The 21,915-nt window shown below is 39.6% G+C and overlaps 3 protein-coding genes across 3 annotated transcripts in view; 1 reads left to right on the forward strand and 2 right to left on the reverse strand.

Annotated features, from left to right (window-relative positions):
- Window positions 1-207: 207 nt before the first annotated feature.
- rnf26 (ring finger protein 26) lies at window positions 208-4,561 on the forward strand. The gene is made up of 2 exons (XM_088426795.1): window positions 208-266; window positions 507-4,561. Exon 2 carries the CDS (start codon window positions 589-591, stop codon window positions 1,879-1,881), a length of 1,293 nt encoding a protein of 430 aa, XP_088282921.1. The 5' UTR covers window positions 208-266; window positions 507-588; the 3' UTR covers window positions 1,882-4,561.
- Window positions 4,562-7,945: 3,384 nt separating this feature from the next.
- Window positions 7,946-12,521, reverse strand: c1qtnf5 (C1q and TNF related 5). The gene is made up of 3 exons (XM_088427528.1): window positions 12,367-12,521; window positions 10,030-10,271; window positions 7,946-8,876 (listed from the first exon to the last, which is right to left on the reverse strand). Exons 2-3 carry the CDS (start codon window positions 10,259-10,261, stop codon window positions 8,356-8,358), a joined length of 753 nt encoding a protein of 250 aa, XP_088283654.1. The 5' UTR covers window positions 10,262-10,271; window positions 12,367-12,521; the 3' UTR covers window positions 7,946-8,355.
- Window positions 12,522-18,199: 5,678 nt separating this feature from the next.
- Window positions 18,200-21,915, reverse strand: part of slc8a2b (solute carrier family 8 member 2b) — a 63,854-nt gene continuing 60,138 nt past the window's right edge. Inside the window, exon 17 of the mRNA XM_088427495.1 lies at window positions 18,200-21,902. Within this exon, the coding sequence (XP_088283621.1) occupies window positions 21,526-21,902 (377 nt within the window). The 3' untranslated portion in view covers window positions 18,200-21,525. The remainder of the gene's footprint in view (window positions 21,903-21,915) is intronic.

Below are 21,915 nucleotides of genomic sequence, written 5' to 3' on the forward strand. Positions count from 1 at the left end.
TGTCTCTCTGTCTCTTTTCTCATTCTCTCTGTCTTTCTAGTTTATTATAAGAAAAATACACAACATAATACATTGATGTATCCTTTCGTTATTCTAGCACATAAATTGCACGAATATGTTGTACAGATAATAACAATATAAAAACGCATTCAGCGAATGGCAGAGCGGATAGCGCGCATGCGCAGTGACACACCAGAAGTAGTGAGTACACAACCAAAACAAATATGGCGTCCGCCTCAATCGTCGAAAGCGTGTTGGTGCTCACGGTGAGTATTTCTTCGTTTATTCTTTAATAATTCTGCCCCAATTGAAACTCCGATTAGATCGATTCATGAATTTGCCGGGGTTTGTTTTACAAATGTGACCGGAGAAACCGGAGAAGTCATGTAAATGCGGCGGAAGTCAGTCGTTAGTATTCGAAAGAAAACATCCGGTTGCGTTCGTGTTTGAACCTTGTTTTCTCAGTGAGAATGGGAAAGTAACATTTTTATCTCTCCCTTTTAAAGGATTCTGCTGGAGCAAGCGATAAAACTGAGCATGCAAACGAGCATGGACTTTGACGTGGGGACACACTGCTAACACCGTGCCATGGGACCAGTCAACATCGTTATTTCCACTTTTGGAAAATGCCTCGATGCATTTTGTTTAATACTGGACGTCAATTTCCTACTCGTCCACACGGTAGTCCGCACTGTCCTGGCTGTGTGCCACTTCATCATCAACCTACCCGCCCTCCTGGTCTACTCCTTCCTGGAGCTGGGCAACTTAATGCTGCTATGCATGCTCTCCGTGGCTGCTGCAACGTCTCACATCGCCAATGGGGCGTCGGCTTTGCTGGGCGCCGTCATGTTGTCTCTGGAAGGGCTTTTGGAGAGCTTGAAGATGCTGGGCTACCTGTTGATGCACGTGCTACTCCGCGGCAAGGAGCAGCTGTGTCGAGGGCTGTTGTTGCTGCTGGAGGCCTGCGGCATCGCGCTCAGCCTCCTGGTCTACCTGGTCAACACGGTGGTCAACTACGTCCTCATCGCCGCCCTCAATCTCCACTCGGCCTTGCTCAGCGTGTGGCAGACGGTGTTCAGCCCGCTGCAGATGGCGCTGGAGCTGGCGCTGACCTCAGTGACTTTCCTCTACAGCAGCCTGATTGGCACGTCGGCCTTGCTGTGGTCCCCATTCAAGATGGCCTTGGACTTCCTGGCCTCGTTGGTGCACATCTTTATTAGCATCTTTATACTTAACACATATGGCCTGGCACTCACTCTTGGCATAGCGCTGACGACCACCGCCTACCTTAACCCAGAAGTTACCAGGCAGGCATTGCGGCGATTCCCAACGTTTGTTAACTCTTATCCAGCAGCGCGGAGACTTTCCGCGGCGCTTCGTTCAGGCCTGTGTTTTATCCACGGCCTTATGCAACACCTGCGCCGCCTATCGCTTCACCTCTACTTGCTGGAAAGAAGAATCTGGCGGCAGCTCCCTCGCCACAGCAGCCAATTGAGCTTTGTGCTTAGGACACAGCTCCGCAGGGAAAACCGAGCGGGCGGGCACCCCGACGGCGAGGAGGTAAGGCGGGATCCGCCCGATGGCAGGGCGGGGGATCAACAACGGGAGCAGCCGGGAACGTCGAGCGCGGCGCGACCGCTGAAGGCGGAGAAGCTGGTTCAGCCCTCGGCCGAGAACCTGCTCATGCTTCTGAACGAGCAGGAGCACCGCAAGCTGTGCGTCATCTGTCACGACTGCGCCAAAACGGTGGTGCTGCTGCCTTGCAGGCACCTGTGCCTGTGTCGAGACTGCACCGACATCCTGCTGCAGCAGGTCATTTACCGGCGCAAGTGCCCGCTGTGTCGTCGCCTTATTTTTGAAACCATTGACGTTTACCTTTGAGGAGGCACATTAACTCTACTTCCGCATTATTACCACCCGTATATTGTTGGTTTTTTTTTCCTCAGCCAGGATAAACTCCAGCTTCACTGTGACCCCGAAATAGCCATTTCAAAAAATTGCCTTCTTCAATATTTATTTCCACATTTTGTCACAAAAAGGTGGAAATTATATAAGCACCAAATGCATGAGCAACATTTGGAAGCTTGTTTCAATATGTTTGTTGTTTTACTGTCGGAGGGCTGTCAAGTGATGGGAAAAGGAAGTCTAATGAACCACTTGTGATTATTTTTTCACTCCTCGAGATGGTGCTCTTGGTTTAAAAATGAAGGCTAGTCTCTCCCTTTCTTTAACTTTTTTTTATTTTATTTATTATTATTAACCATCAGAAACCATTTCTGCTAATGGAATTTAAAATCTGAGGGGGAAAAAATTGTTTACATGAAGTGTTAAGTAAAAGTGCAATACTTTCATGAATTTTACTTTTTTTTGAACTGGTTGTAATTTCACAGGTTAAAAAACAATGTGTTATTTGACAATCTGACATTTGAAAAAAAAAAGTTTTCGCCACTAGCAGAAAAAGGCTTCCGATGGGGATATCATAACCTGGTGGGAATGGGCTTCCATAGTAACATGCCTGAGCCGACTGCAACAAACACATTATTCGTCTAAAGTGTTGCACCGTGGGGTAGCACAGTGGAGTAGCGGGTAGCATGTCTGCATCAAAGTTTTGACGACTAGGATTCTTTTGTCATGGCCTTCCTTGTGCGGAGTTTGTGTACATGTTTCTCGCCGTGCTTGTATTCTCTTGACTGCTACTTCTGAAGAATCTAGCGGCCATATGTATGAATGTGAGTATGTTTGCCTTCGCCCTATAAGGACCAACGCTACAAAATGGTTGGCTGGTGTCCATCTCTTGTGAATCATTCAAAAGAACCATGTAAATGAGGAAGGTCTCATCACGTCATGGCTGTCTTGGCGAATGAAACCTTTTTGTTGTTGTTATTGAAGTAGTGAGGTAGCCCTCTGCTGAGAGGATTAAAACATTCACAAGCAAATGAAAATGGCTGACTGTTAAGCATTTTGGGGGGGAGTGATTAGTGATTACCATATGGTTTTAGGATGAATTAACTCATTCAATGCCAGGGATCTATTTTCATATTGTTTTTAAGAGTCCAGACATTCAATCCCAGATAGTTAAGTATCAATTTAATACTTAAAGAGAATATTTGTAAGCTTTAGACCGTTTTACATTTCGGACAGCAGGAGGTGCTATAACAGACATGGCAGCCTACGGAGGAGTGCCACCCCCCAAGTAATATCATTGAATGATAATTAGGCCAACAATTATATTCAAAACATACTATTGGTTGTTAAGAACACATTTATTTTCAAGTTTTTTAAATATTCAATTTATCCCTTTTTAATGAAAAAAGGTCAAAATCTTACAGTGTCTGGACTCTTTTAAAAAAAATATGAAAATAAATCCAAAACATGAACATATGTCCCTGGCATTGAATGAGATAATGAAAAGAGAAGTTTTGTTTTTTTTTTTCAAAGAAATGTTATAGAAAATAAATATTTGCCAAGATGCCAAGAAATATGTTTTACATGCCACTTTGTGTCTTAATATGTTGGCCTCATGGTAATATTTATAAGCCTTTTTTTTTTTTTAGAGTGACTAGATTCTCACACAGATCCCAAATTGTTTGGAATGATCCTTAATTTTCTATGATACCCTGATGTTTGTTAGAAACACATTTTTGCTTTTCAATCAATCAATCAATCAAATTTTATTTATATAGCCCTAAATCACCGAAGTCTCAAAGGGCTTCACAGATGAAAAGAAGTCGTACAGAGACATCTTTTCAGTATAAGGTACACAACAGCATCCCCTGTCAAAGCTCCCAGAAGGGGAAGCTTTTTTTTTTCCCCTTCTCCCACAAAATTGGTAAATCACCTTTTTATTGTATAGAAATAGAAATTACCAGAAGAGTTCGCGAAAGTCAGTTTTGCCAATGGACGGCTGAATGCCGAAAATATTTCATGCCACGGAATTCATGGAATTTGTTTCAGGTTCGTGGTTTCATGAACTGAAATGCGTATTGTGCACCAGTGTTTTTCAAGCACTGTGGGATTTTTGTGAAACGGTGTGCTGTTATTGGCTGCGAGAGCCGTGTTGCAGAGTAATCATGTGATAAATAGTCTTGGTCAATATGTGACCACCAAAAAAAATTTAAAAAGATGATGAACTGAAGGGACTGTAAATGATGGACCAGTAAACAAAAATTTTATAAAATGACCACTACTGGAAAAGACCTTTCCCAATTCCTAATGTTTTTGAAGTGTGTTGTGTTAAATCCGTTTACAATGCCCAGAGAATCGTTTTACTATTGCTTGTAATATGATGCTTTGGAAAGTTCTATCAGTTGATTTTCTATTGGATTTGTTTTTGTTGTTGCTTGTTTTGCGAGAGACATTCAAGAATATGTTAGCCACATTTTCCTCAGGTATTTGTAAAATGCCCGCATACAGTAGCAGTATGTCAGTCCTACAAATGCGGCAAAGCAACAAAAGAGTTCAGTTTGAAAGAATTGAGAAAATGTGATTTGCAGACTTGAATGTAACTTAACTGAGATGGATAATTGAAACCTTTTGTAATAAAACAGCAAGAAACAAATGATTTTTAATGTGTGTGTGTGTGTGTGTGTGTGTGTTATATGGTCACATGACAATTTCAAAAATATTTTCTAAATCTAAATAAATACTGTTGTCCACCATACTCATATGAGGACAGTGTGTCGAGTTGCGGAAACAGCAGCTTTGTAGTAATTGCAAATCAGGAGGTGTTTCTTTTAATCCTAACATTGTCATTGTTGGAGAAATATACGTGGCGTACAGTATTCCATTTAAAAAAAAAGTTGTTTATTTTGCGTTTCAAAATAAATAATTTTAGAAATACTTGAGCCTATTTGGTGATTTAAAAAAATGTAAGTTTAGGCTTGTTCTGGTAGTTTATTTTGGTTTATATACTTAAAAATGTCCTTAAAGAAGCAGATAGAAACTTATGAAGTTTGTCGAATTTTAGAATTGATTATGCAACGTTTTTGTCAAACTTCACCCCTTTCCAACTTTTGTTATGATCTAATTATGACATTTGAATCCGACTGATTTTTCTATCATTTCAATAATCGCCACAATCTTCATGGCTTTTTAAGTACAATGGTGATACATGGGATGTATAATGTACATCCGTGAGAACAATTCAGTAAGTAACATTCGCACAATATCTGTTAACTTGAGACAACCAGTTGGGTTTTGTCTTCAGTGTTGTAAGTGACCGATGGACATAAGTGTTCACGCTAGCATGTGAACATGCGTGGGGGAAACCGGCTGCTTCAGATGGGATCACTTCGAAATCCATGTGACAATTCTCCTGAGCCCTTTAGTTTACAACTGGCCCCATTCCCTTTTTTCCCAGGTTCTAAAAATGGAGACCGACATCTGTGCGGATAAAAAAAAAAGAAAAAGAAAGAAAAATCCACTCATTGACGTCAGCTCGTAACAATTTTGCCTTTATAATGTGATTTAAGTGCGATCCCAATCTGTTAATTTTGTCTCACGATCGGAGAAAGGCAAACCACATCTGAGTTTGGTGTTATTGAGCAGTTGTTTTTGAAGTCAGGCGTCAAGTAAACACAGTCGATGATCCACAAACAACAAGAAGGTTTTGTTTTTCCGTCTGCTGGCCTGTATGCAGCCTGTGTTGTGTTTACATGTTGCTTGTAAATGAGGATGTTCTTAATAGAGCAGAGGAAGTTTCCTGTCGAGGATTCGTCCTACTGACCTCAGTAGGTCCCAACTAACACAGTGTGGGAAAATGTCGAAAATTGTAAATTATTTAAGAAACAGTCTGACCTCTGTCGAATACGGATGGTTGGATATTCTGTAACATTAGGTGCATTCAAATGCTTTCGGACATTTCAGATACGTATATACAGTATGTGAAAACACAGATGCGATCTCTCAATGCCGGAAGCTGGGTGATAGCCAGCAGGTCACTGACAGGTCACAAATTATTTAGGAGACCTGCAGAACTTGACCTCTGAACCAAAAGACCAATACATCATAGTATAGTATATTTTACGTTTTATACTTAGTTGTCATGAAGGTGGCGATTATCTGACGTGTCATGCCTTTTCATTGATCCTTGCAGTTCAGCTGATTGCTACGTTCCAAACAAATCTGACTAATGATTGCAGACTGCCCCCTGCTGGACAAAGTTGTCAGAAAAAAAATGTTCGTCATTTCTGAATTTGTACTTTTGAGGTAAATTAACCCTTTAAGAGCCAATTTAGCAAAATTACTGCAAGCAACATTTACAATGTGGCATTGTCTCCGTCTCTCTCTCTTTTTCTTTTTCTCTGTAGCCTATATATAATTTAGTGCTGTCAAGCGATTCAAGATTTTAAACTACGATAATTAATCACACATTTTTTCGCAGTTATTCATGATCAATCACAGTTTCCAGCAACCCTTTTATCTTCTATGAATCTTGCATCAAAAAGAAGTTTCATTTGAACAGTTTATTAGATTTTTTGATCCTTTAATATGTTTCCTTTCCCGTTTTCTTTGCGCTTGCCAAAAGTGTACAACTAATAGAATTGTTGAAATAGGTTTTGCAACGTTTGCAGAACTTGTATGTTTCTAATGAGCCATTGACTTTTTAATGTGAAACTACATAAACATTCATCTTTGTCTGCCTACTTGCCGATGACCCTCTTTTAAGTTTTGCTCCCAAATTAGAGGCAGAATGTAGCTGCCAGTGGAGATAAATAGCATTGAGTTAATAGTTGTTGTTTTTTTGTAAAGATCTTGTATGAGTACCAACTGCGTCTTGATACACACAAAATGGTTTTAAGAAGCTCGTCCATTAATGTGCATTTGCAGCAAATTTCGTTCGTTAAAAGGATGATGAAAAATGAAAAATTTTACTTAAATACATTGTATGGCCATGACAGTCCATTAACCCTTGTGCACACACTTTGCAAACTATAAACATTGCATTTTTTTCCCTAAATTTGTAAATGCTTTTAAAGGCGTAATTAATGCCATTTATGAGTTTTTTTTTTCTTCAACCACTCAAATTGATGATTGATTACTATTCATTTGTTGTTCTGGAAAGATTCACAGTTAATAATATATTCATACACGTGATTGTCAGACAAGAACTAATGTAACTTGCGATTTGTGTGGACATTTTTTTTTACATTAGTACTTGTATGTGTTTAAGTCTCAAGAGCAGATTTTCATATGGCACCTCCATCACTCCATTTTATTCTCCAAACCCAACCAAAGTAAACACATTCCACTGGATCCGCACCGCCTAATGATTTCCCCAAACGCTGCAACATTGTCAGCCGGATGATGTAAGTCACGATGATGTCTTCGCTGACTCCACCTTTGTTTGTGTCTGCAGCATTTTTGACTTAATGGGCCTAGCAAACGACAACAAAAGGCACTCAGCGCAATCTGAGACGTGAACAAATATGATTTAAGATGCATGCACACAAAAATGAGCTCTAAATATACTCACAAAAAATCCTGTGTTTCGCTTTAGGTGAAACAAAAAAAACTGGAAGTTAACCTCAGAGCCTGGCACTGGGCACTTACTTCCATTGGTGTGCATCTGCTAAAGTATTCTTTAGAACTGAATCCACATTTGGAAAATGTAAGACATGTTGCTTTAGATTAACTCATTCACTACTACTGACGGCTATAGACATCGAAAATACAGTACATTTGAATGGGGCTGACGGAAAGATATTGGACAAGATGATAATGGCATGTGCTTCAAGTAGTGATGTAAAAATAAAGCAGTTATATATATATATATTCAGATTAGGAAAATCTTGGAATTAAAGTAAAATCTTCAAATAAATAAAATATTTTGTTTGAAGCATGCAACTGCTTTGACTAAAGAAAGCGAACATTTCTGAAGATTTTCTGACCTTAAACCTTAAACCAAACCAGCAAACAAATCACAAAAGAAATGTTTTCCGCAACGTCACTTTGAAAAAAAACCCTTTTCTTTAATAAAACATTCAAAATTAAAACACGTAACAACAATAAACAGCAAACAAATCTGCTTAGTCTAAGTAATTGACAGATTAATCGATTTCAAAGTAATTGTAAGATACAGCCCTAGTACATATTGAATAGTTTTTTGTTTCAAAGATGCACTTATTCGTGCCTCCTTTTTGTCAAGTGTTCAGTGTTGAAATGTCTTCAACCATAAACGGCGTGAGATTCGGCCAAAGTTTAAAAGCAAGACGTTGCGAAAACAGAGAATGCAGTTGAGCATGTGTCCGTCACGGCTTTTTCTTCCTCATTGTCGTCTGCATCCAAAAATCTCTTATTAGGAAAACCTTAAGTAGGCCAGCGTGTGGTTATTTTCCCTATGCAAGGTATTACTGCTCATGCAAACACCGCAGAGTTTTTCCAGTCTGAGTACACCAGGAAGCCGCTGAAGGTGCTGTCTGTCTTAGTGCTGGAGTAGAATCCATTGTATTCCCCCAGAGCCATCTGGATCCACACCTGGTCCCCAGGGACCAAATGGAGCAGGGAACCGCCCGACAAGGATGCCGGTTTGGGCCAGTTACCAAAAAACTGGAAATAAGAAGCCGCGGCGTGTCCATTTTTCATGAGGTCAAACTGCAAGCTGGTGCGGTACACGGTGGCGTGGACGGCGAAGTAGTACACGCCGGGAACTTTGCACGTGAAGCGGCCCGTCTCCGAGCTGTAGTCGCCCTGCTGGTTGAGCAGGATCTTGTCGAAGAGCACCGCGTTACCCGAGGGGAGGGGCAAGTCGCGGCCTTCCGACACTTTGGCGCTGAAGGCGGATTTTGGGGCCACGGCGCACTGTCCCGCCTCGCCTTTCTGCCCTCGCTCTCCGGGGTCACCCTTGTCTCCGGTCAGGCCTCGCTCGCCCGTCTCACCTAGGTGGTACACGGCTGTGAGCTACAGTAGTAAATGCACAACACACATAGGAGAAAAACTCAAATGTACTCTAGCGTGGATCGGGGTGTCCAAACTAAGGCCATAGACCTTTTGTGGCCCGCCGGATATTTTTCAGCAGCCTGCGAAAAATGCGCCAAGGCACTCTCAAATCTTATAAATGTATTTTGAATAAGAAAAATAATTCGGTGGACTTGTGCAGCTTCTTCTACTGTGTGAACATTTGCCACCAGAGGGCAGTATAATGCATGAAAATATCCAGAGGCTCTAATGATCCCTCGAAAATATAAAAAAAAAAATATTCGCAACAAAGCTGAAAAAAATACGTTTTTCATGGAGGAAATTGTTTGCAAATTAGCCTGACTGTACTAATTTTGTTATGGATTGTGTGTTAGCATTAAGCTAGCGGGTTTTTTATTAGTTAGATTGTCATCTATCTCACGCCGGTAAAGGATAACTGGTAAATTTTTGTTCATAGCCTAAGACAATTAGCCAAGCATTGGCCCTTATAAAACTCCTAGGTTACGATTATTTATGTTGCTTTGGCCTGAGTGGAAAAACAGCGACTAATTGATTTTTTCCACAAATATTGTGAATATGTAAGTGGTCGCCCGAAAGACAACCTTTATGCTTAACGTAACTTTACCTACACGGATAGGTTGGTTTTGGAGTGTTAAATAATAGTAATGTCAACGTGGTTCTTGACTTCTCTATGTGAGACCCCTGGATGAAAAAATAAACTTTACAACCCCCTGGTGCAATCATGATAATAACAATAAGGAGAAAATTAAAAAATGTTTAGTCCCTTGCTTGATATATCCACCAACCACACAGAGTTTCTTGACCAACGATTTGTGAGTTATGCAGTCTGAAGATCCAGAGCCACTTTCAAGCAATGGCCAAACTGTCTGGAACACTATCATGTAGAAAGCTGCACATTCCTTGCAGGGGCTATCACATAAAGGCCAAAAGATAAGCAGAGCTGCATTGTTTTATTAGCTGCACTAATAAGCAGCAAGTAAAAGACTCATCATCATGGAAACCAACGGCAGACTTGCCATTAAGGTGAGATATGTATTGAAACACTCTTTCAAGTGACAGAAATTGACTCTTTATGTACAACTAATTTGTTACCTGATGCACCCGTGTCCCCCTTTTCTCCTTTCTCTCCCGGAGCAGAATCCCTTCCATCTCGTCCGTCTCTCCCGGGTTGGCCAGGGCTGCCGTTAACTCCGGGGGAGCCCGGGATGCCCGGGTGGCCCGTGCATAGACTGGGAGGAATCTTGTTGTCCTCCAATGGAGTGGTAAGATGCACTCGGAGGACAAGAAGGAAGAGTGGTAAAGGCAGCAGCCCGAGTCTTGTCATTGCAAAGCCACTTTGCACACAGAGAAAAATGAAAGGGAAACACTGGCAGTTAGATTTGGACACACTGGCAACCCATGATTACCATATATCAGTAATTCCCAAAGTGACGCACGATCGCTGTATTTATATCAGTGCAGTACTTTAAATACAGTTCAGTTGTATTTAACCTTTATGTACAGTGTTGTTATATTCAATGTTTTATTCTGTTTTCAAATGTTTTGGTAACAATTGTACTCACACGATATCAGACATTCACACCATTATCCTTTGACAATTATTATACCAAGATGAATGAACTCTTTCATTTCCAACCCAGTCAAAATGGCTCATTGACGTCTATAGTTGTCACTGGCAGTGAATGAGTTACCTTTGCTTGCAATAAATCCATAAGCAAAGTTGTTATTGTGAGAAATACATTTAGCATTAAATACACCCATTTTTGTGGGTTTTTAATGGCTAAATTAATACAACAAACAGAAGAATTGCTTGATTTGAAGGCTGACTTTGTGTATAGCTGAGCTATACTGGACATATACTGCAAAACAATTGTTGGCTGGGTTACAGCATACTCAGTAAATACGCTTGAGTGTTTGGAAGGTTGGTTGATCACAAAGTGCTGGTTCCGGACATAAGCATTGACACCAGTTCCCAAAGTAATTGTTTTACAACCATGTTTGTCCACAGTGATGCTTAGAGAAACAAACTTGAAAGTTCAAAACAAGAGCCATTTTTCACTAGATTTATTTTGCTTTGATTTGTGAACAAAATTTGAGAAACGAGCGCAAGATGGTGACGGCAGTTTGGCAGATATTGCACAATTCTTACACCTTCACACTACTCATTCCCCCACCTAGTTTACTACCGAACTTAATATGTTTAGCTTAAAACTAGCAAACAAAATGCTATCAGGCTAACAAATAGCATCAATGTGGATTCAGAAAACCTTTTAAGCAACAGATCTTTAAACACAAACATTAGAACAACACGTTGACAAATAATATACAATATTGACAGGCATAATCTTTATCCTCTGCAAAGAACAACTAATATTAATGTGTCTTACTGAAGGAGGTGTGAAGTGATCAAAGTCTCAGGGCAGTGCTTGAACAGCCCAAATGAGTCTCGGACGGAAACGAGTAAATGCCTTTGAAATTGCTTTACATTTCTCAAGGCTCCTGATTAAAATCACGTCAGTATAACACTGGTTCCTTAGCAGATGTTTGTAATGAAAACCGAATACCAGACAGTTGACTCAGAAGAAACAAGTCACTTCAAAAGTTAATTCTGAATACCAACTTTTGGGGAAATTTGCTGCTCTATTTACAGCGTTACTCTTTGGTGACACCATTTTTTTTTTTTTTTTTGGTCCTGTCAAGCTCCAGCTAATAAAACACACGAGCCAGTGAGGGAAGCATGGCGCCAGCTGAATTTTGGACAGGAAGAAGCACAGCAGGTGGCATTGCTCTTTTAATGACTTAACCATAAAAAAGAAGCTGTGAAGATGAGGAGGAATGTTGGAATGCTTGCTTGTCACCTATGAAAGCCCTGAGGAGATTTGCTGGAGGAGAAAACAGCTGCTATATATGAGCATTGAGCCAAAATAAAATATTGTTACATACTAGTTTATATTTGAAGGCAGTTGCCTTATCGGTTATATCACAATCAAGTTGAATACAATAGTTTCCTTCAAAATCATGGTTCATCCAAGATGCAACATTGAAGTCAGTGAATTAAATAAACTTTTATTAGTAGAGCACTATTAAAAAAAAACACCGCTGAGACAAAGTTCCAGAATTCAACACTAGGGCTGAATTATTTTGGAAAATGATCTAATAGCAATTTCCCCTCCTTATTATTGTAACTGAACATGTGAATGTTTTCTTCAAGGTCTTCCTTCCGTGTACGTTTTAATTAATACAAGCAATGTATTACACTCACATCAGATTTATTCTCCATAAGATTGCCGTCAATGTTAGAACTGCTTTTAAATAAAGCAATACATACAATGACATCCCTGATACAACAATAGCATGATGAGGACCATGGATGAGGAGATTAAGATCTTCTCCGACTATAATGCCTCAGCAAAACAAAATTCAACTTACCGATGTGAGCCAGCTGCCGATGTCCTTGAACTGAAAAGAAATGGTGATGGAATCCAATTAGACACTGGTTAGGCTGTTTGCTGTGACCAGTGTGGGTGGAGGACGGACAGACAGACAGAGAGAGAGAGAAAGGGAGACTGGGAGGGACAATGAAAGTGAAGAACATATTTCATGTTGGTGCGATAAACTAATGCAAGAAGGGAGTGCGGGAATGATTACATAATATTGCCTGGAACAAAAATGCAGCTGTGTTTACAAAAATGACCATGCTGTGCACTTAAGTTTAGGGTTTCGATGAGTTTGTGAGGCTAGTTTCAAAATTAAGTTGGTAAAATGGGTTAGGGTTTGGACTTATTGGGTTGAGAGTTTGGGGAGAAGGGTTTGCGGGGTTAGGAGTTAAGATTTGGTTTTTCCATCAGTGTTTTAGTGTTTCAAATCGGGGGTTTCAACTAAATCTGGGGTTTGATCACTAGGATTGGGTTTTCAAAGTAGGGTTTCAAATAAGAGCTGGAATCTAAAATTGGGGTTTTAACAAGGATGCTTTTAAAAATAGTGTTTTAAACTTTGCACAGTGTTTTCAATTGAGGTTTTAAACTGTGGTTAGGTTTCAAAGTGGAGTTTCAAATAGAACCTATGGTCTAAAATTACAGTTTTTAACAAGGATTGGGGTTTTAAAGTAGGGTTTCAAATCAGACCTAAAATAACAGTTTTTAATAAGGATTAAGGTTTCTAACAAAGGTTTCAAAAAAGACCAAAACAAGAATTTGAAATTAGTTAGTTTCAAAGTGAAGTATTAAAATGAATTAGGTTTCATAATGGGGTTTTAAATACGGGTGAGGTTTTCAAAGTAGGCTTTCAAACGAGGCTGTGTGTATTTTTTTTTTAACTTGGTTTGAGTTTAAAAGTTGGATTTCAACTCAGACCTATGGTCTGGAATTAAGAGTTTTAAACTGTGGGTGGGGTTTCAAACTGGAGTTTTAAACTTTGGTTAGAAATTTCAAAGTAGGGTTACAAGTGAGGCCTAGGATCTAAAATTAGGGTTTGAAGCTATGGTTAGGGGTTCGAAATAGTATTAAACTAAAGTTAGTGTTTCAAAAAGGGGTTTTGTTTTCAAAGTAAGGTTTCAAAAAAAGGCGTATGCTCTAAAATTAGGTTTAGTTTTAGACTCATGGTAGAGTTTGGGACGGGCATCCAAGTTAGCAACCGGAAGCCTCGTCTCAATCAGCCACATGAGTCAGACATGTTTTTCATCCGCAGCAGCTGACTCGGCACATTGTGCCTACGGGTTTCCCCTGCTGACATGTTTTACTGTTAATGAAGCAAACATTACAAAAACTTCTAATGAACGACTGCTCGGTGGCTGAGTGTGGATAAACAAAGTTGCAGCAGATGGTGTTTGGAAGAAAATGTATAGCGGTGCACTTTTGTCTACTAAATGCACAACAGATGTTCATTGCAATGTTGAAAAAAAAGAGTTAAAACCTTTCCATTTACATGTGTAACAATAATTTGAGTTTACATTCAGTGTTGGCAACAACGGTTGAAAAGAGGGCTAGCATAATGGCGATTGTGAGGTGATGTCATCCCGTGATGTCGCTAGCCTTAAACCTTTTTAAACAGTGGAAAATATATACCCTAGGAAAATGTGACCTCTTTAGACATTTAACAGAAACAAAATTGAAGCTTTTTCCGAAAGTGCCCCAAAACGCACGACTGTAAGTACATTTGTCAAACGTTAGTTCGGGTGGGAATCTTGATATTGCTTTTTGTTTTGCTTTTTTCTACACTAAGGCATTTTCCCTCCATAAAAAGGGCATTTATTATACGGTGTTAAAAGAAGAAAAAAGACCAAAGTCCCAAGTTACGGTGCAGTTGGCTCCGACCTTCCGGTAGGGATTTTGCATGTTCTCCCCGTGCCCATGAGGGCATTCCGGCTTCTTCTCACACTCCCAAAACATGCATGGCAGGTTTATTGGACATACTAAATTGATCTTAGGTGTGCCCTGCAACTGGCTGGCAATCAGTTCAGGGTGTTCTCCGCCTACTGCCCAAGAGATGGCTGGGATAGGCACCATAAAGTCTGCGATCCACATGAGGAGGTCTTTAAAAAAAACAAAAAACATGTAAGGCTATTATTTGAAGGAAAAGGTAAGATATTTATTACTGCCACGTATAGTAAGACCTTTATATTGTATATATATCTTTGAAAAAAAATAAAATCAGGTATGGCATACAGAAAAGACCTCGTATAGTCAAAAGGTAGCAGGGGTGTGTACAGGTGTAATTTCTAATTTAAAAAAAACAGTAAGATGATTTTTATTTTTACTAAAAAAAAAAAAAGAGAGAGATTTGGAAGAAAAAATTAAGCGTTGTCAACATCATGGGAATAAGGGAATTCTCCATGATAGGAAAAATAACGACAGAAAGAAGACGTTTTTTTTTTTTTGGGAGGGGGGGGGGGGCATGCATAGCTTACCATGTTTTTTTCTGTGATTTTTTTGCATTTGTATGGTATCCGTTTTTAAACCGAAAAAAATGAAGAAGAAAGAAACAGATCGAGCTCATGTGAGAATACAGGTTCTTAGTTTTTCTTTTTTTAATATTCTAAAAGTAAGGATGAATGGGATCATGTTGTGCAAAATAATAGACTCAGACTGGTGCTGGCTTGAAAATAAATAAAATATATTCGTTGAATAGACAACTTTTGTTTTCTTTCAGTAACACATTACACCTCATGCCATGTTCTGAAAAACAAGCATCATTTTTTTAATATATTTTTTTACACATTTGATATAAAACTTAAATATTATTTCGAGATCAAGAGATATCACAGCTGTGAATAAATGTTAGTCAATCACATGTCTTTTTTTTTATCTGCAAAGGTTCAGGCAGAGAAATGTTCACACAGACACAGAAGAACAAGACATCAGACGGGGAACACAAACACAACAGTTATTGTACATCAACAAAGACCTGCGACATGGCTTCAAAAAGTCGCCTGGAAAACAACAGAGCAGGCTTTTTTTTCAGTTCCTCCAAGGCAACCGCACAGTAGATTGATGTTCATGTCACTTGCTACTCTTCATCACCCATTGTGGAAAGGTGGGCAAAGGGAAACCGGTCCTATAAAATACATCCATAGGCGTCCTTCGCATGCTGCTAAAAACACATTAAACACAAAGTCCCTTCCAGTCCGTCATGCAACCGGAGAGGAACATGGCCGGAACGCGCGCGCACCACACACACATCGGGGAAAGGGAAGAGGACATCACGTCTAAATGGAGAACAGCAAAGGACGAAGCCAAACAGTCAAGAAGGTTCTGGAAAGGTAGAAGATATGTCACTTGTATTCTACCGCATCGTTCCTTCATGTAAACATGCTACGTACGGACACTCAAAACAACTCCGCCACAAAAGGGAGCGGGATGAGGAGCCACAAAAAACACTGGCACGTGACTGACGGAGATGACCTCGCGTCCAAGAAGCTATGAAAAGGCTGTGTTGGGAATCACTCGCTAGTCCTTCAGAAGTAGATTTTGCTCGTTTTTTGTACACAACATACAAAACAGTGTTTACATTAAGTCCTGAGACAAAGCCTGTCCTTTTGTGTCCACTTTGTAGTCCATTTTCTATCAGCAAAGACAGCAAAGACAATTGCATCCCAACCAAACACGAAACATCACTTGAAAGGCCGAGATGTCCTCCAACAAAGACATTAGGACTTAGTAGGGTAGCTTAAATAAGTCTAACGATATAGATCGAAAACAATTGCCCACAACAGTGGACACAAATAACACATAGTTCCCACTAATAAATTAAAATAAATAAATACAAATTAAAACATTCACCCAAGACATGGCAAAAACGTGTGCTGAAAAATGAAGCCTACTTAGAACCAAGCACAAGAACATTTTACTCAATTAGTCAAAATGTCATTTTTGGTCATTTCAAACAGAATTTGTTTTCATTTTTTTGGCCATTTTTCAAAATGGGTTCCAGTTGACAGCTAGAACTGTATATATTAGAAATCAGGTGAGAAACGTCATTTCACACTGGTAAATAATATATTAGGGTGAGAAAAGCCAATGTTTTTGTCACGCAAACATGTGGGAAACATTGCCCCCTGGTGGTAGGATGACAAACTGCTTGATTTGACAAGTAGGATCAGGGTTACATCAGATGTTTTTAAATGTTAATATCACAGAGGATCCACTTAATCGTAATCATGGCAGCCAATATTGTGTTTGCGATTAAAATTCGATCAATTGTGCACCCTTCGTTCATCCTTTCTGTTATTGGCTGTCTCTGACCTTCCTCACAGCGATTTAGTAAAATCACGTCGAGGTCGACATGATGATGTCACATGGGAACTATGTGTAGGATGGCTCTCAGGATTATAGCTCCCTTACTTCAATATTTATTAAGGATGGGCCATCAGGCGACGAAACAATTTTTCCGGGGATGAGCGAATGATTCCAAACAGAGCAACAAACACATTTCATGTATTGCACATTTTGAAAGCGAGGACCCGCGGGCACAGTATATCATCTTGATGTACATAAATAAATCTCTAACGAAATGCTCTTCAACTCAACCAGCAGTCAGCACACATGGTTAGCTTGGTCTGATATTCTACAATTGAGACTTTTCTCAAAATCTCTATGATCAGTATCGAGTTCATGTAAACTACGGTAGTGTTTGTGCGCACTGAGAACACTCTGAACATGGTTCAGAAGTACAAAATAAACCTCATTGTAGCTGCGAGGAAAGTATACAAAATCAGCTCTAGAAAGGTTACAAAGTTTGCTTCATTCAGGCAAAATGAATTGTTCTCATTTCACTACCACGGAGCGCACTTGTTGGCGTGTTTACAGTAAACAAATTGTCCACAGGACTGTGCTGCACTTGTGTTGCTTCTAATCTGGACTCATATCGTGACCTCTTTGCGCAGATGAGTTTCTTTGCCATGTGGGAAGATGTGCACCAGCGCACTAGGGATGACTGTATGGGGGTTAATGGTGAAGTATAGTTCGGGTCAAGGTTAGTGTTAAGTTGGGGTGAAGTGGTTTAGTGGGCTCAGTGTCCCGCCAGCCTCATTTCAGGCCACAATGGGACAAACAGGATGACAACGCCAGTGGGGATGAAAAAAAATATGTTTAACTTACTTTGAAGAAAAAGGCTTGACAAAATGTACAGGAGGGTGTATATGTGTGTGTATATATATATATATATATATAAAAAAAAAAAAATATATATATATATATATATATATATATATATATATATATATATATATATATATATATATATATATATATATATATATTTTTTTTTTTTTTTTATATGACCAGGCCCCCTCCCAAAAGGCTTAATATACATGCCCCCCCCACACAAAAAATCCACTTCCTATACACTACGCATATCAGGCACCCCAAGCAATTGTGTTGGTGTTTTTGTTATGAAAAGAAAACAAGTCGACTGTTTTTACGGTGTTTTCTTTGAACAATGTTGCAAGATTTTTTTTTTCTTTTTTTTACCGTTTATTATTAGGGTTTTCTTTCTTTCTGGAAAGGGGGGAGGAAGGGTGGGGTTAGTATATTGGGATTTTTTTTTTGCTAGAAATAAAACGATTATGTGTAGTACTAGTAAGCTAGTTAAAAATGACAATTTTTTTTTCCCCCTTCTGGTTTTTAACACCATGCATAGTTAGGCATTAAAAAAACACTAGCAAGGCATTCCTCCTCCCCCCAAAAAAACATTATATTGCTGTACTATACCCGCAACATATGGCTTACTATACATATCACCTACAATAAGTTGTTGTTTTTGATGGAAAAATAGTTTAAAGAGAACACCACTAATGTTTTTTTCTCAAAAAACAAAACATCTACATATATTCAGCCTAGAAAAAAAGACTGTATAATGAAACAATTGAATGAGAAAAAATGGTACAGTATTTAAAAAAAAATGTCAAGGTAAAAAAAATAAAAAAATAGGGAAAAGTGGATCCTAGTGGGATGGGAAGCATATTCTCACATTTGGCACTTTTAACTTGTGATGGGAAAAAGAAGCCTCATGAACCACATCTGGTGTTTCTATACTCCACAAGATGGGGCTCCTTTCTTAGCGATAAAGACCAAAATGGCTGAATGTTTGCTGGGAACATAGTGTAAATGTATGGTGTTACAGTGAATTTTTCTGTACAGAAATGGGGTAACGCGATTAGGATAAATGGATGTTTTCACCCTCCTGTGCAATACTGTGCCACACATATCTCCCTCGATGGACTGTGATACCAGAATCCAGCAACTAATACTAAAACTAATAGTTCCACTATAGAAATGAGCTTGGATTTAAACATGAAAACCGCAATGCAGGACCTGCTGCCTCAGTCCCTTAGGACCACAAATATACATGCTCAGAAAATCCTGACCGATCTGACAAATCAATCAAAACTGGACTTGTTATAAGCTACACGTTGTCATTTTTTAAGGCATTGTATGGGTGGTGTCACCAAGCATCACCCATGCATTACCTGCTAGATAGATGAATAGTCTATTGGGGATTCATGCTGCGCTACTTTGGTCTAGATCTGTGTTTCTCCAAGTTTTTCAGGGCCACTTCTTGAATTAGTAAAAAGCAGCGGACAACCTACTGGCTTACCACAACAGTACTTAGTGGATTCTTGGCATTTTCCATCCATTTTTTTCAATCTTTTGTCTCTTTTAGGTCTTGGCTGAGCTTGTGCCAACTTACTGAACACCCGGGAGTGTCCGCCTGTCAGTCACAGGAAACACAACAAACAAATGCTCAAATTTTTTTTAGGGAAGGGTTTACCCAAACGTTTTTGCCCTGATTTCTACTCCCCTCGAATATAATACATTCGTAGCAGTTTTCTTTTTCAATAATTAAACAAAGAGTAAAATGACCCAGGCAGGATAGACACATTTTCTGGACAGTATCTAAAAGGACACGGGGAGAATGCACTGATTGCCAATCGTGTCCATTATAGTAAAGCAGCCAAACATTGTGAGGTCAGTCATTGCTTCAAAATAAACTGTACCATAAATAGTGATGTATGAAACGAATAGTCTTGGCCTGCTTTTATTTTGAAGTTTCTCCCTGGAGCATGGACATGACAATCGTCAGCTTGCTAATGTTTTCCAGACCAGCTTCTGATGTAAACAGTGTTGTTGATTTTTTTTAAATGTTCTTTTTTCATGAATGTTCTCCCATGTATTGCGATGTCCGCGGTCAATGCATTGAGTTTTAGGGTGTTGGTGGAAAGCCAGACTATTCGCAAAAAAAGTGCATCAGCCAAGAGTAGCAGTGTTGACACATCTTATGAGAAATTGAGACGATGAATTGTATGCAGATATTATTATAAGCGCGAATGGTTCGTCTCAGCCAAAGTCAGCTGGGATAGGCTCCAGCTTTCCATGACTCTGAATGGGCAGTCCTCTAGAAAATGGATGGATGCTATACTTTCTACGAAGTAAAAGGCTGCTTAAATAGATTTGTTTTTGTTTGCAAAATGCAACATATACCTAAACAAACTAAGCTACCCATGGACCACTAGAGCTTCTTCTTGAGGATCACCAGCAGTTTGCTGACCACACTTTGAGAAACACTGGTCTAAAATCCTCAAGTGAGGTGACTGTAAACACACAAATGCAAGTATGGCTTTTTACAGTACAGTTCAACTTCCACATATGAGGTGATATTGCCACACATGCTTAAAAAAAAAAAAAATCCCCTCCCTCCAGGTCTTGGGGTGGATATGGTAACCATGGAAACCGTGCAGGATAACAGCAAAGCTTCCCATGGAGTCAACTTGGTGACGGGGGGTTTAATTCGCTGAGTGCGCGTGGTTCTATATACAAGTGCCTTCCTTCTGATCCGTCCATTAGCCGTGTAAACACTTAACATCAAAGTCGTTGTAAACATTCCACTCTTTTTCCTCCTCTGCCGATGGATCTTCCTTGTCCTTGCGAGCTTCCTTAGCATCCTCGCTACATTCACTCCGGCTCTAGTCGCCATCCAAACACTTCCTTTTGTCCTCAGATGCTTACTGTCACTTTATACGAGCTTACGTGTTGTCTGTGTTTGTGTGTATTTATGAAAGAGCCCTCTTGACAAGTGGTTCTCAAACTGGGGGTCCCCCAAAACCCAAAGCCATAACTCAAGTTTTGCAAAAGAATTTGCAATAAATGATTTCCTATTATTTTCTTTTTTTTTAAGTGTATTATCTGCACAACAATATTACATTTAAAAAAAGAAACACTTTATACAGATTCCTCCTATTTTGGGTCAAACAAATAATTGTAAGAACCACATCCCTAAAAATAATCATGTTTTTTTAAGAGAGAAATATGTTTGGATGGATTATAATCTTTTGGACAATCGACATATGTTTTCCAGATTAAAAGAATAAAGGTACAGTTTAGATATTCATTTGTTAAACTTGACTTTTCTAATTTGGGCCTGACTGATTAAAACTATCTGCAAAATTTTCCGATTATTTGAACTTTTTACTTTTATGTATTCAAACCACTTGTGAAAAAGTAACGCAACTGTCATTATTTATTAAAAATAACTCTATACCAGGAAATTTATTGATGAGGTCATTCTGCAGACCTGTCATTCCAAACAAAGCAAATCTTCTTTATTTTTTAAGCAATGCTTGTGCACAGAGCTGACCTATGTCATTACTTTACTCAAAATCTAGTCACAATAGATGAGGCAGAATAGATTAAATGATCTTAAAATGTAAATTATTGAACTTCATTGGGAGGAAACAAATACTATTTTGTTCATTAATCCGATTTATTATTAATTGTATTTTTTTTGTTGCCAAAAATCAACATTTCCAGTTTTAATATCATAATATTAAAACTCGCGTATTCTATGATTATGTCTGCTCATCACTATAAAATATGAGTGCAAAGATTTCTCTTGAAACTATATGACTATTGCCAGAATATTGTAGAATGCCATTTTCTCAAAAACGTCTTTTGAATTTGAAGGGGTATACTTTGTATTCATTAGAATATTCAGCGGCGCCTTGGAAAACGTCTTTCTCTCTGCACCCTAGAAGTTGTGAGAACCCCTGCTTTGGACCTGTAACGTGCTGAAATGTGTACCGTATGGCTCTCCTGCTTAGAAGCCTGTTATGTGGCAGTAAGCCTCCAAACTGGAAAAGAGGATGTAGAGGAACCAAAGTCCCAGAAAGAGCAGGCTGGTGAGGACGCGGGAGAGTCGAGACCCCCCTAGCTCGCCCCCGATGGAGGGCCGGCGCCGGAACAGGAGCACGCCCATGCAGATGAACGCAAAGATAGTGAAGAGCGTGACGGAGAAGGCCAGCGAGCCCGGCTTCACTTGGAACTCTTTGCCCTCGATCTTCCAGTAGATGGCGGCCACCGACCAGGCCACGCCGATCCCGAGGAAGACGTTGACGGCGTTGCTTCCAGTCACGTTGCCCACAGAGGCGTCTGCGTGCTGGTCCTGGATGGCCGCCACTTTGCTGGCAAACGTATCTGTGGACCAGGC

The sequence above is a fragment of the Hippichthys cyanospilos genome, chromosome 11, assembly GCF_059441005.1.
Source record: "Hippichthys cyanospilos isolate Australia breed blue-spotted pipefish chromosome 11, RoL_Hcya_1.0, whole genome shotgun sequence".
NCBI classification, from domain to species: Eukaryota; Metazoa; Chordata; class Actinopteri; order Syngnathiformes; family Syngnathidae; genus Hippichthys; species Hippichthys cyanospilos.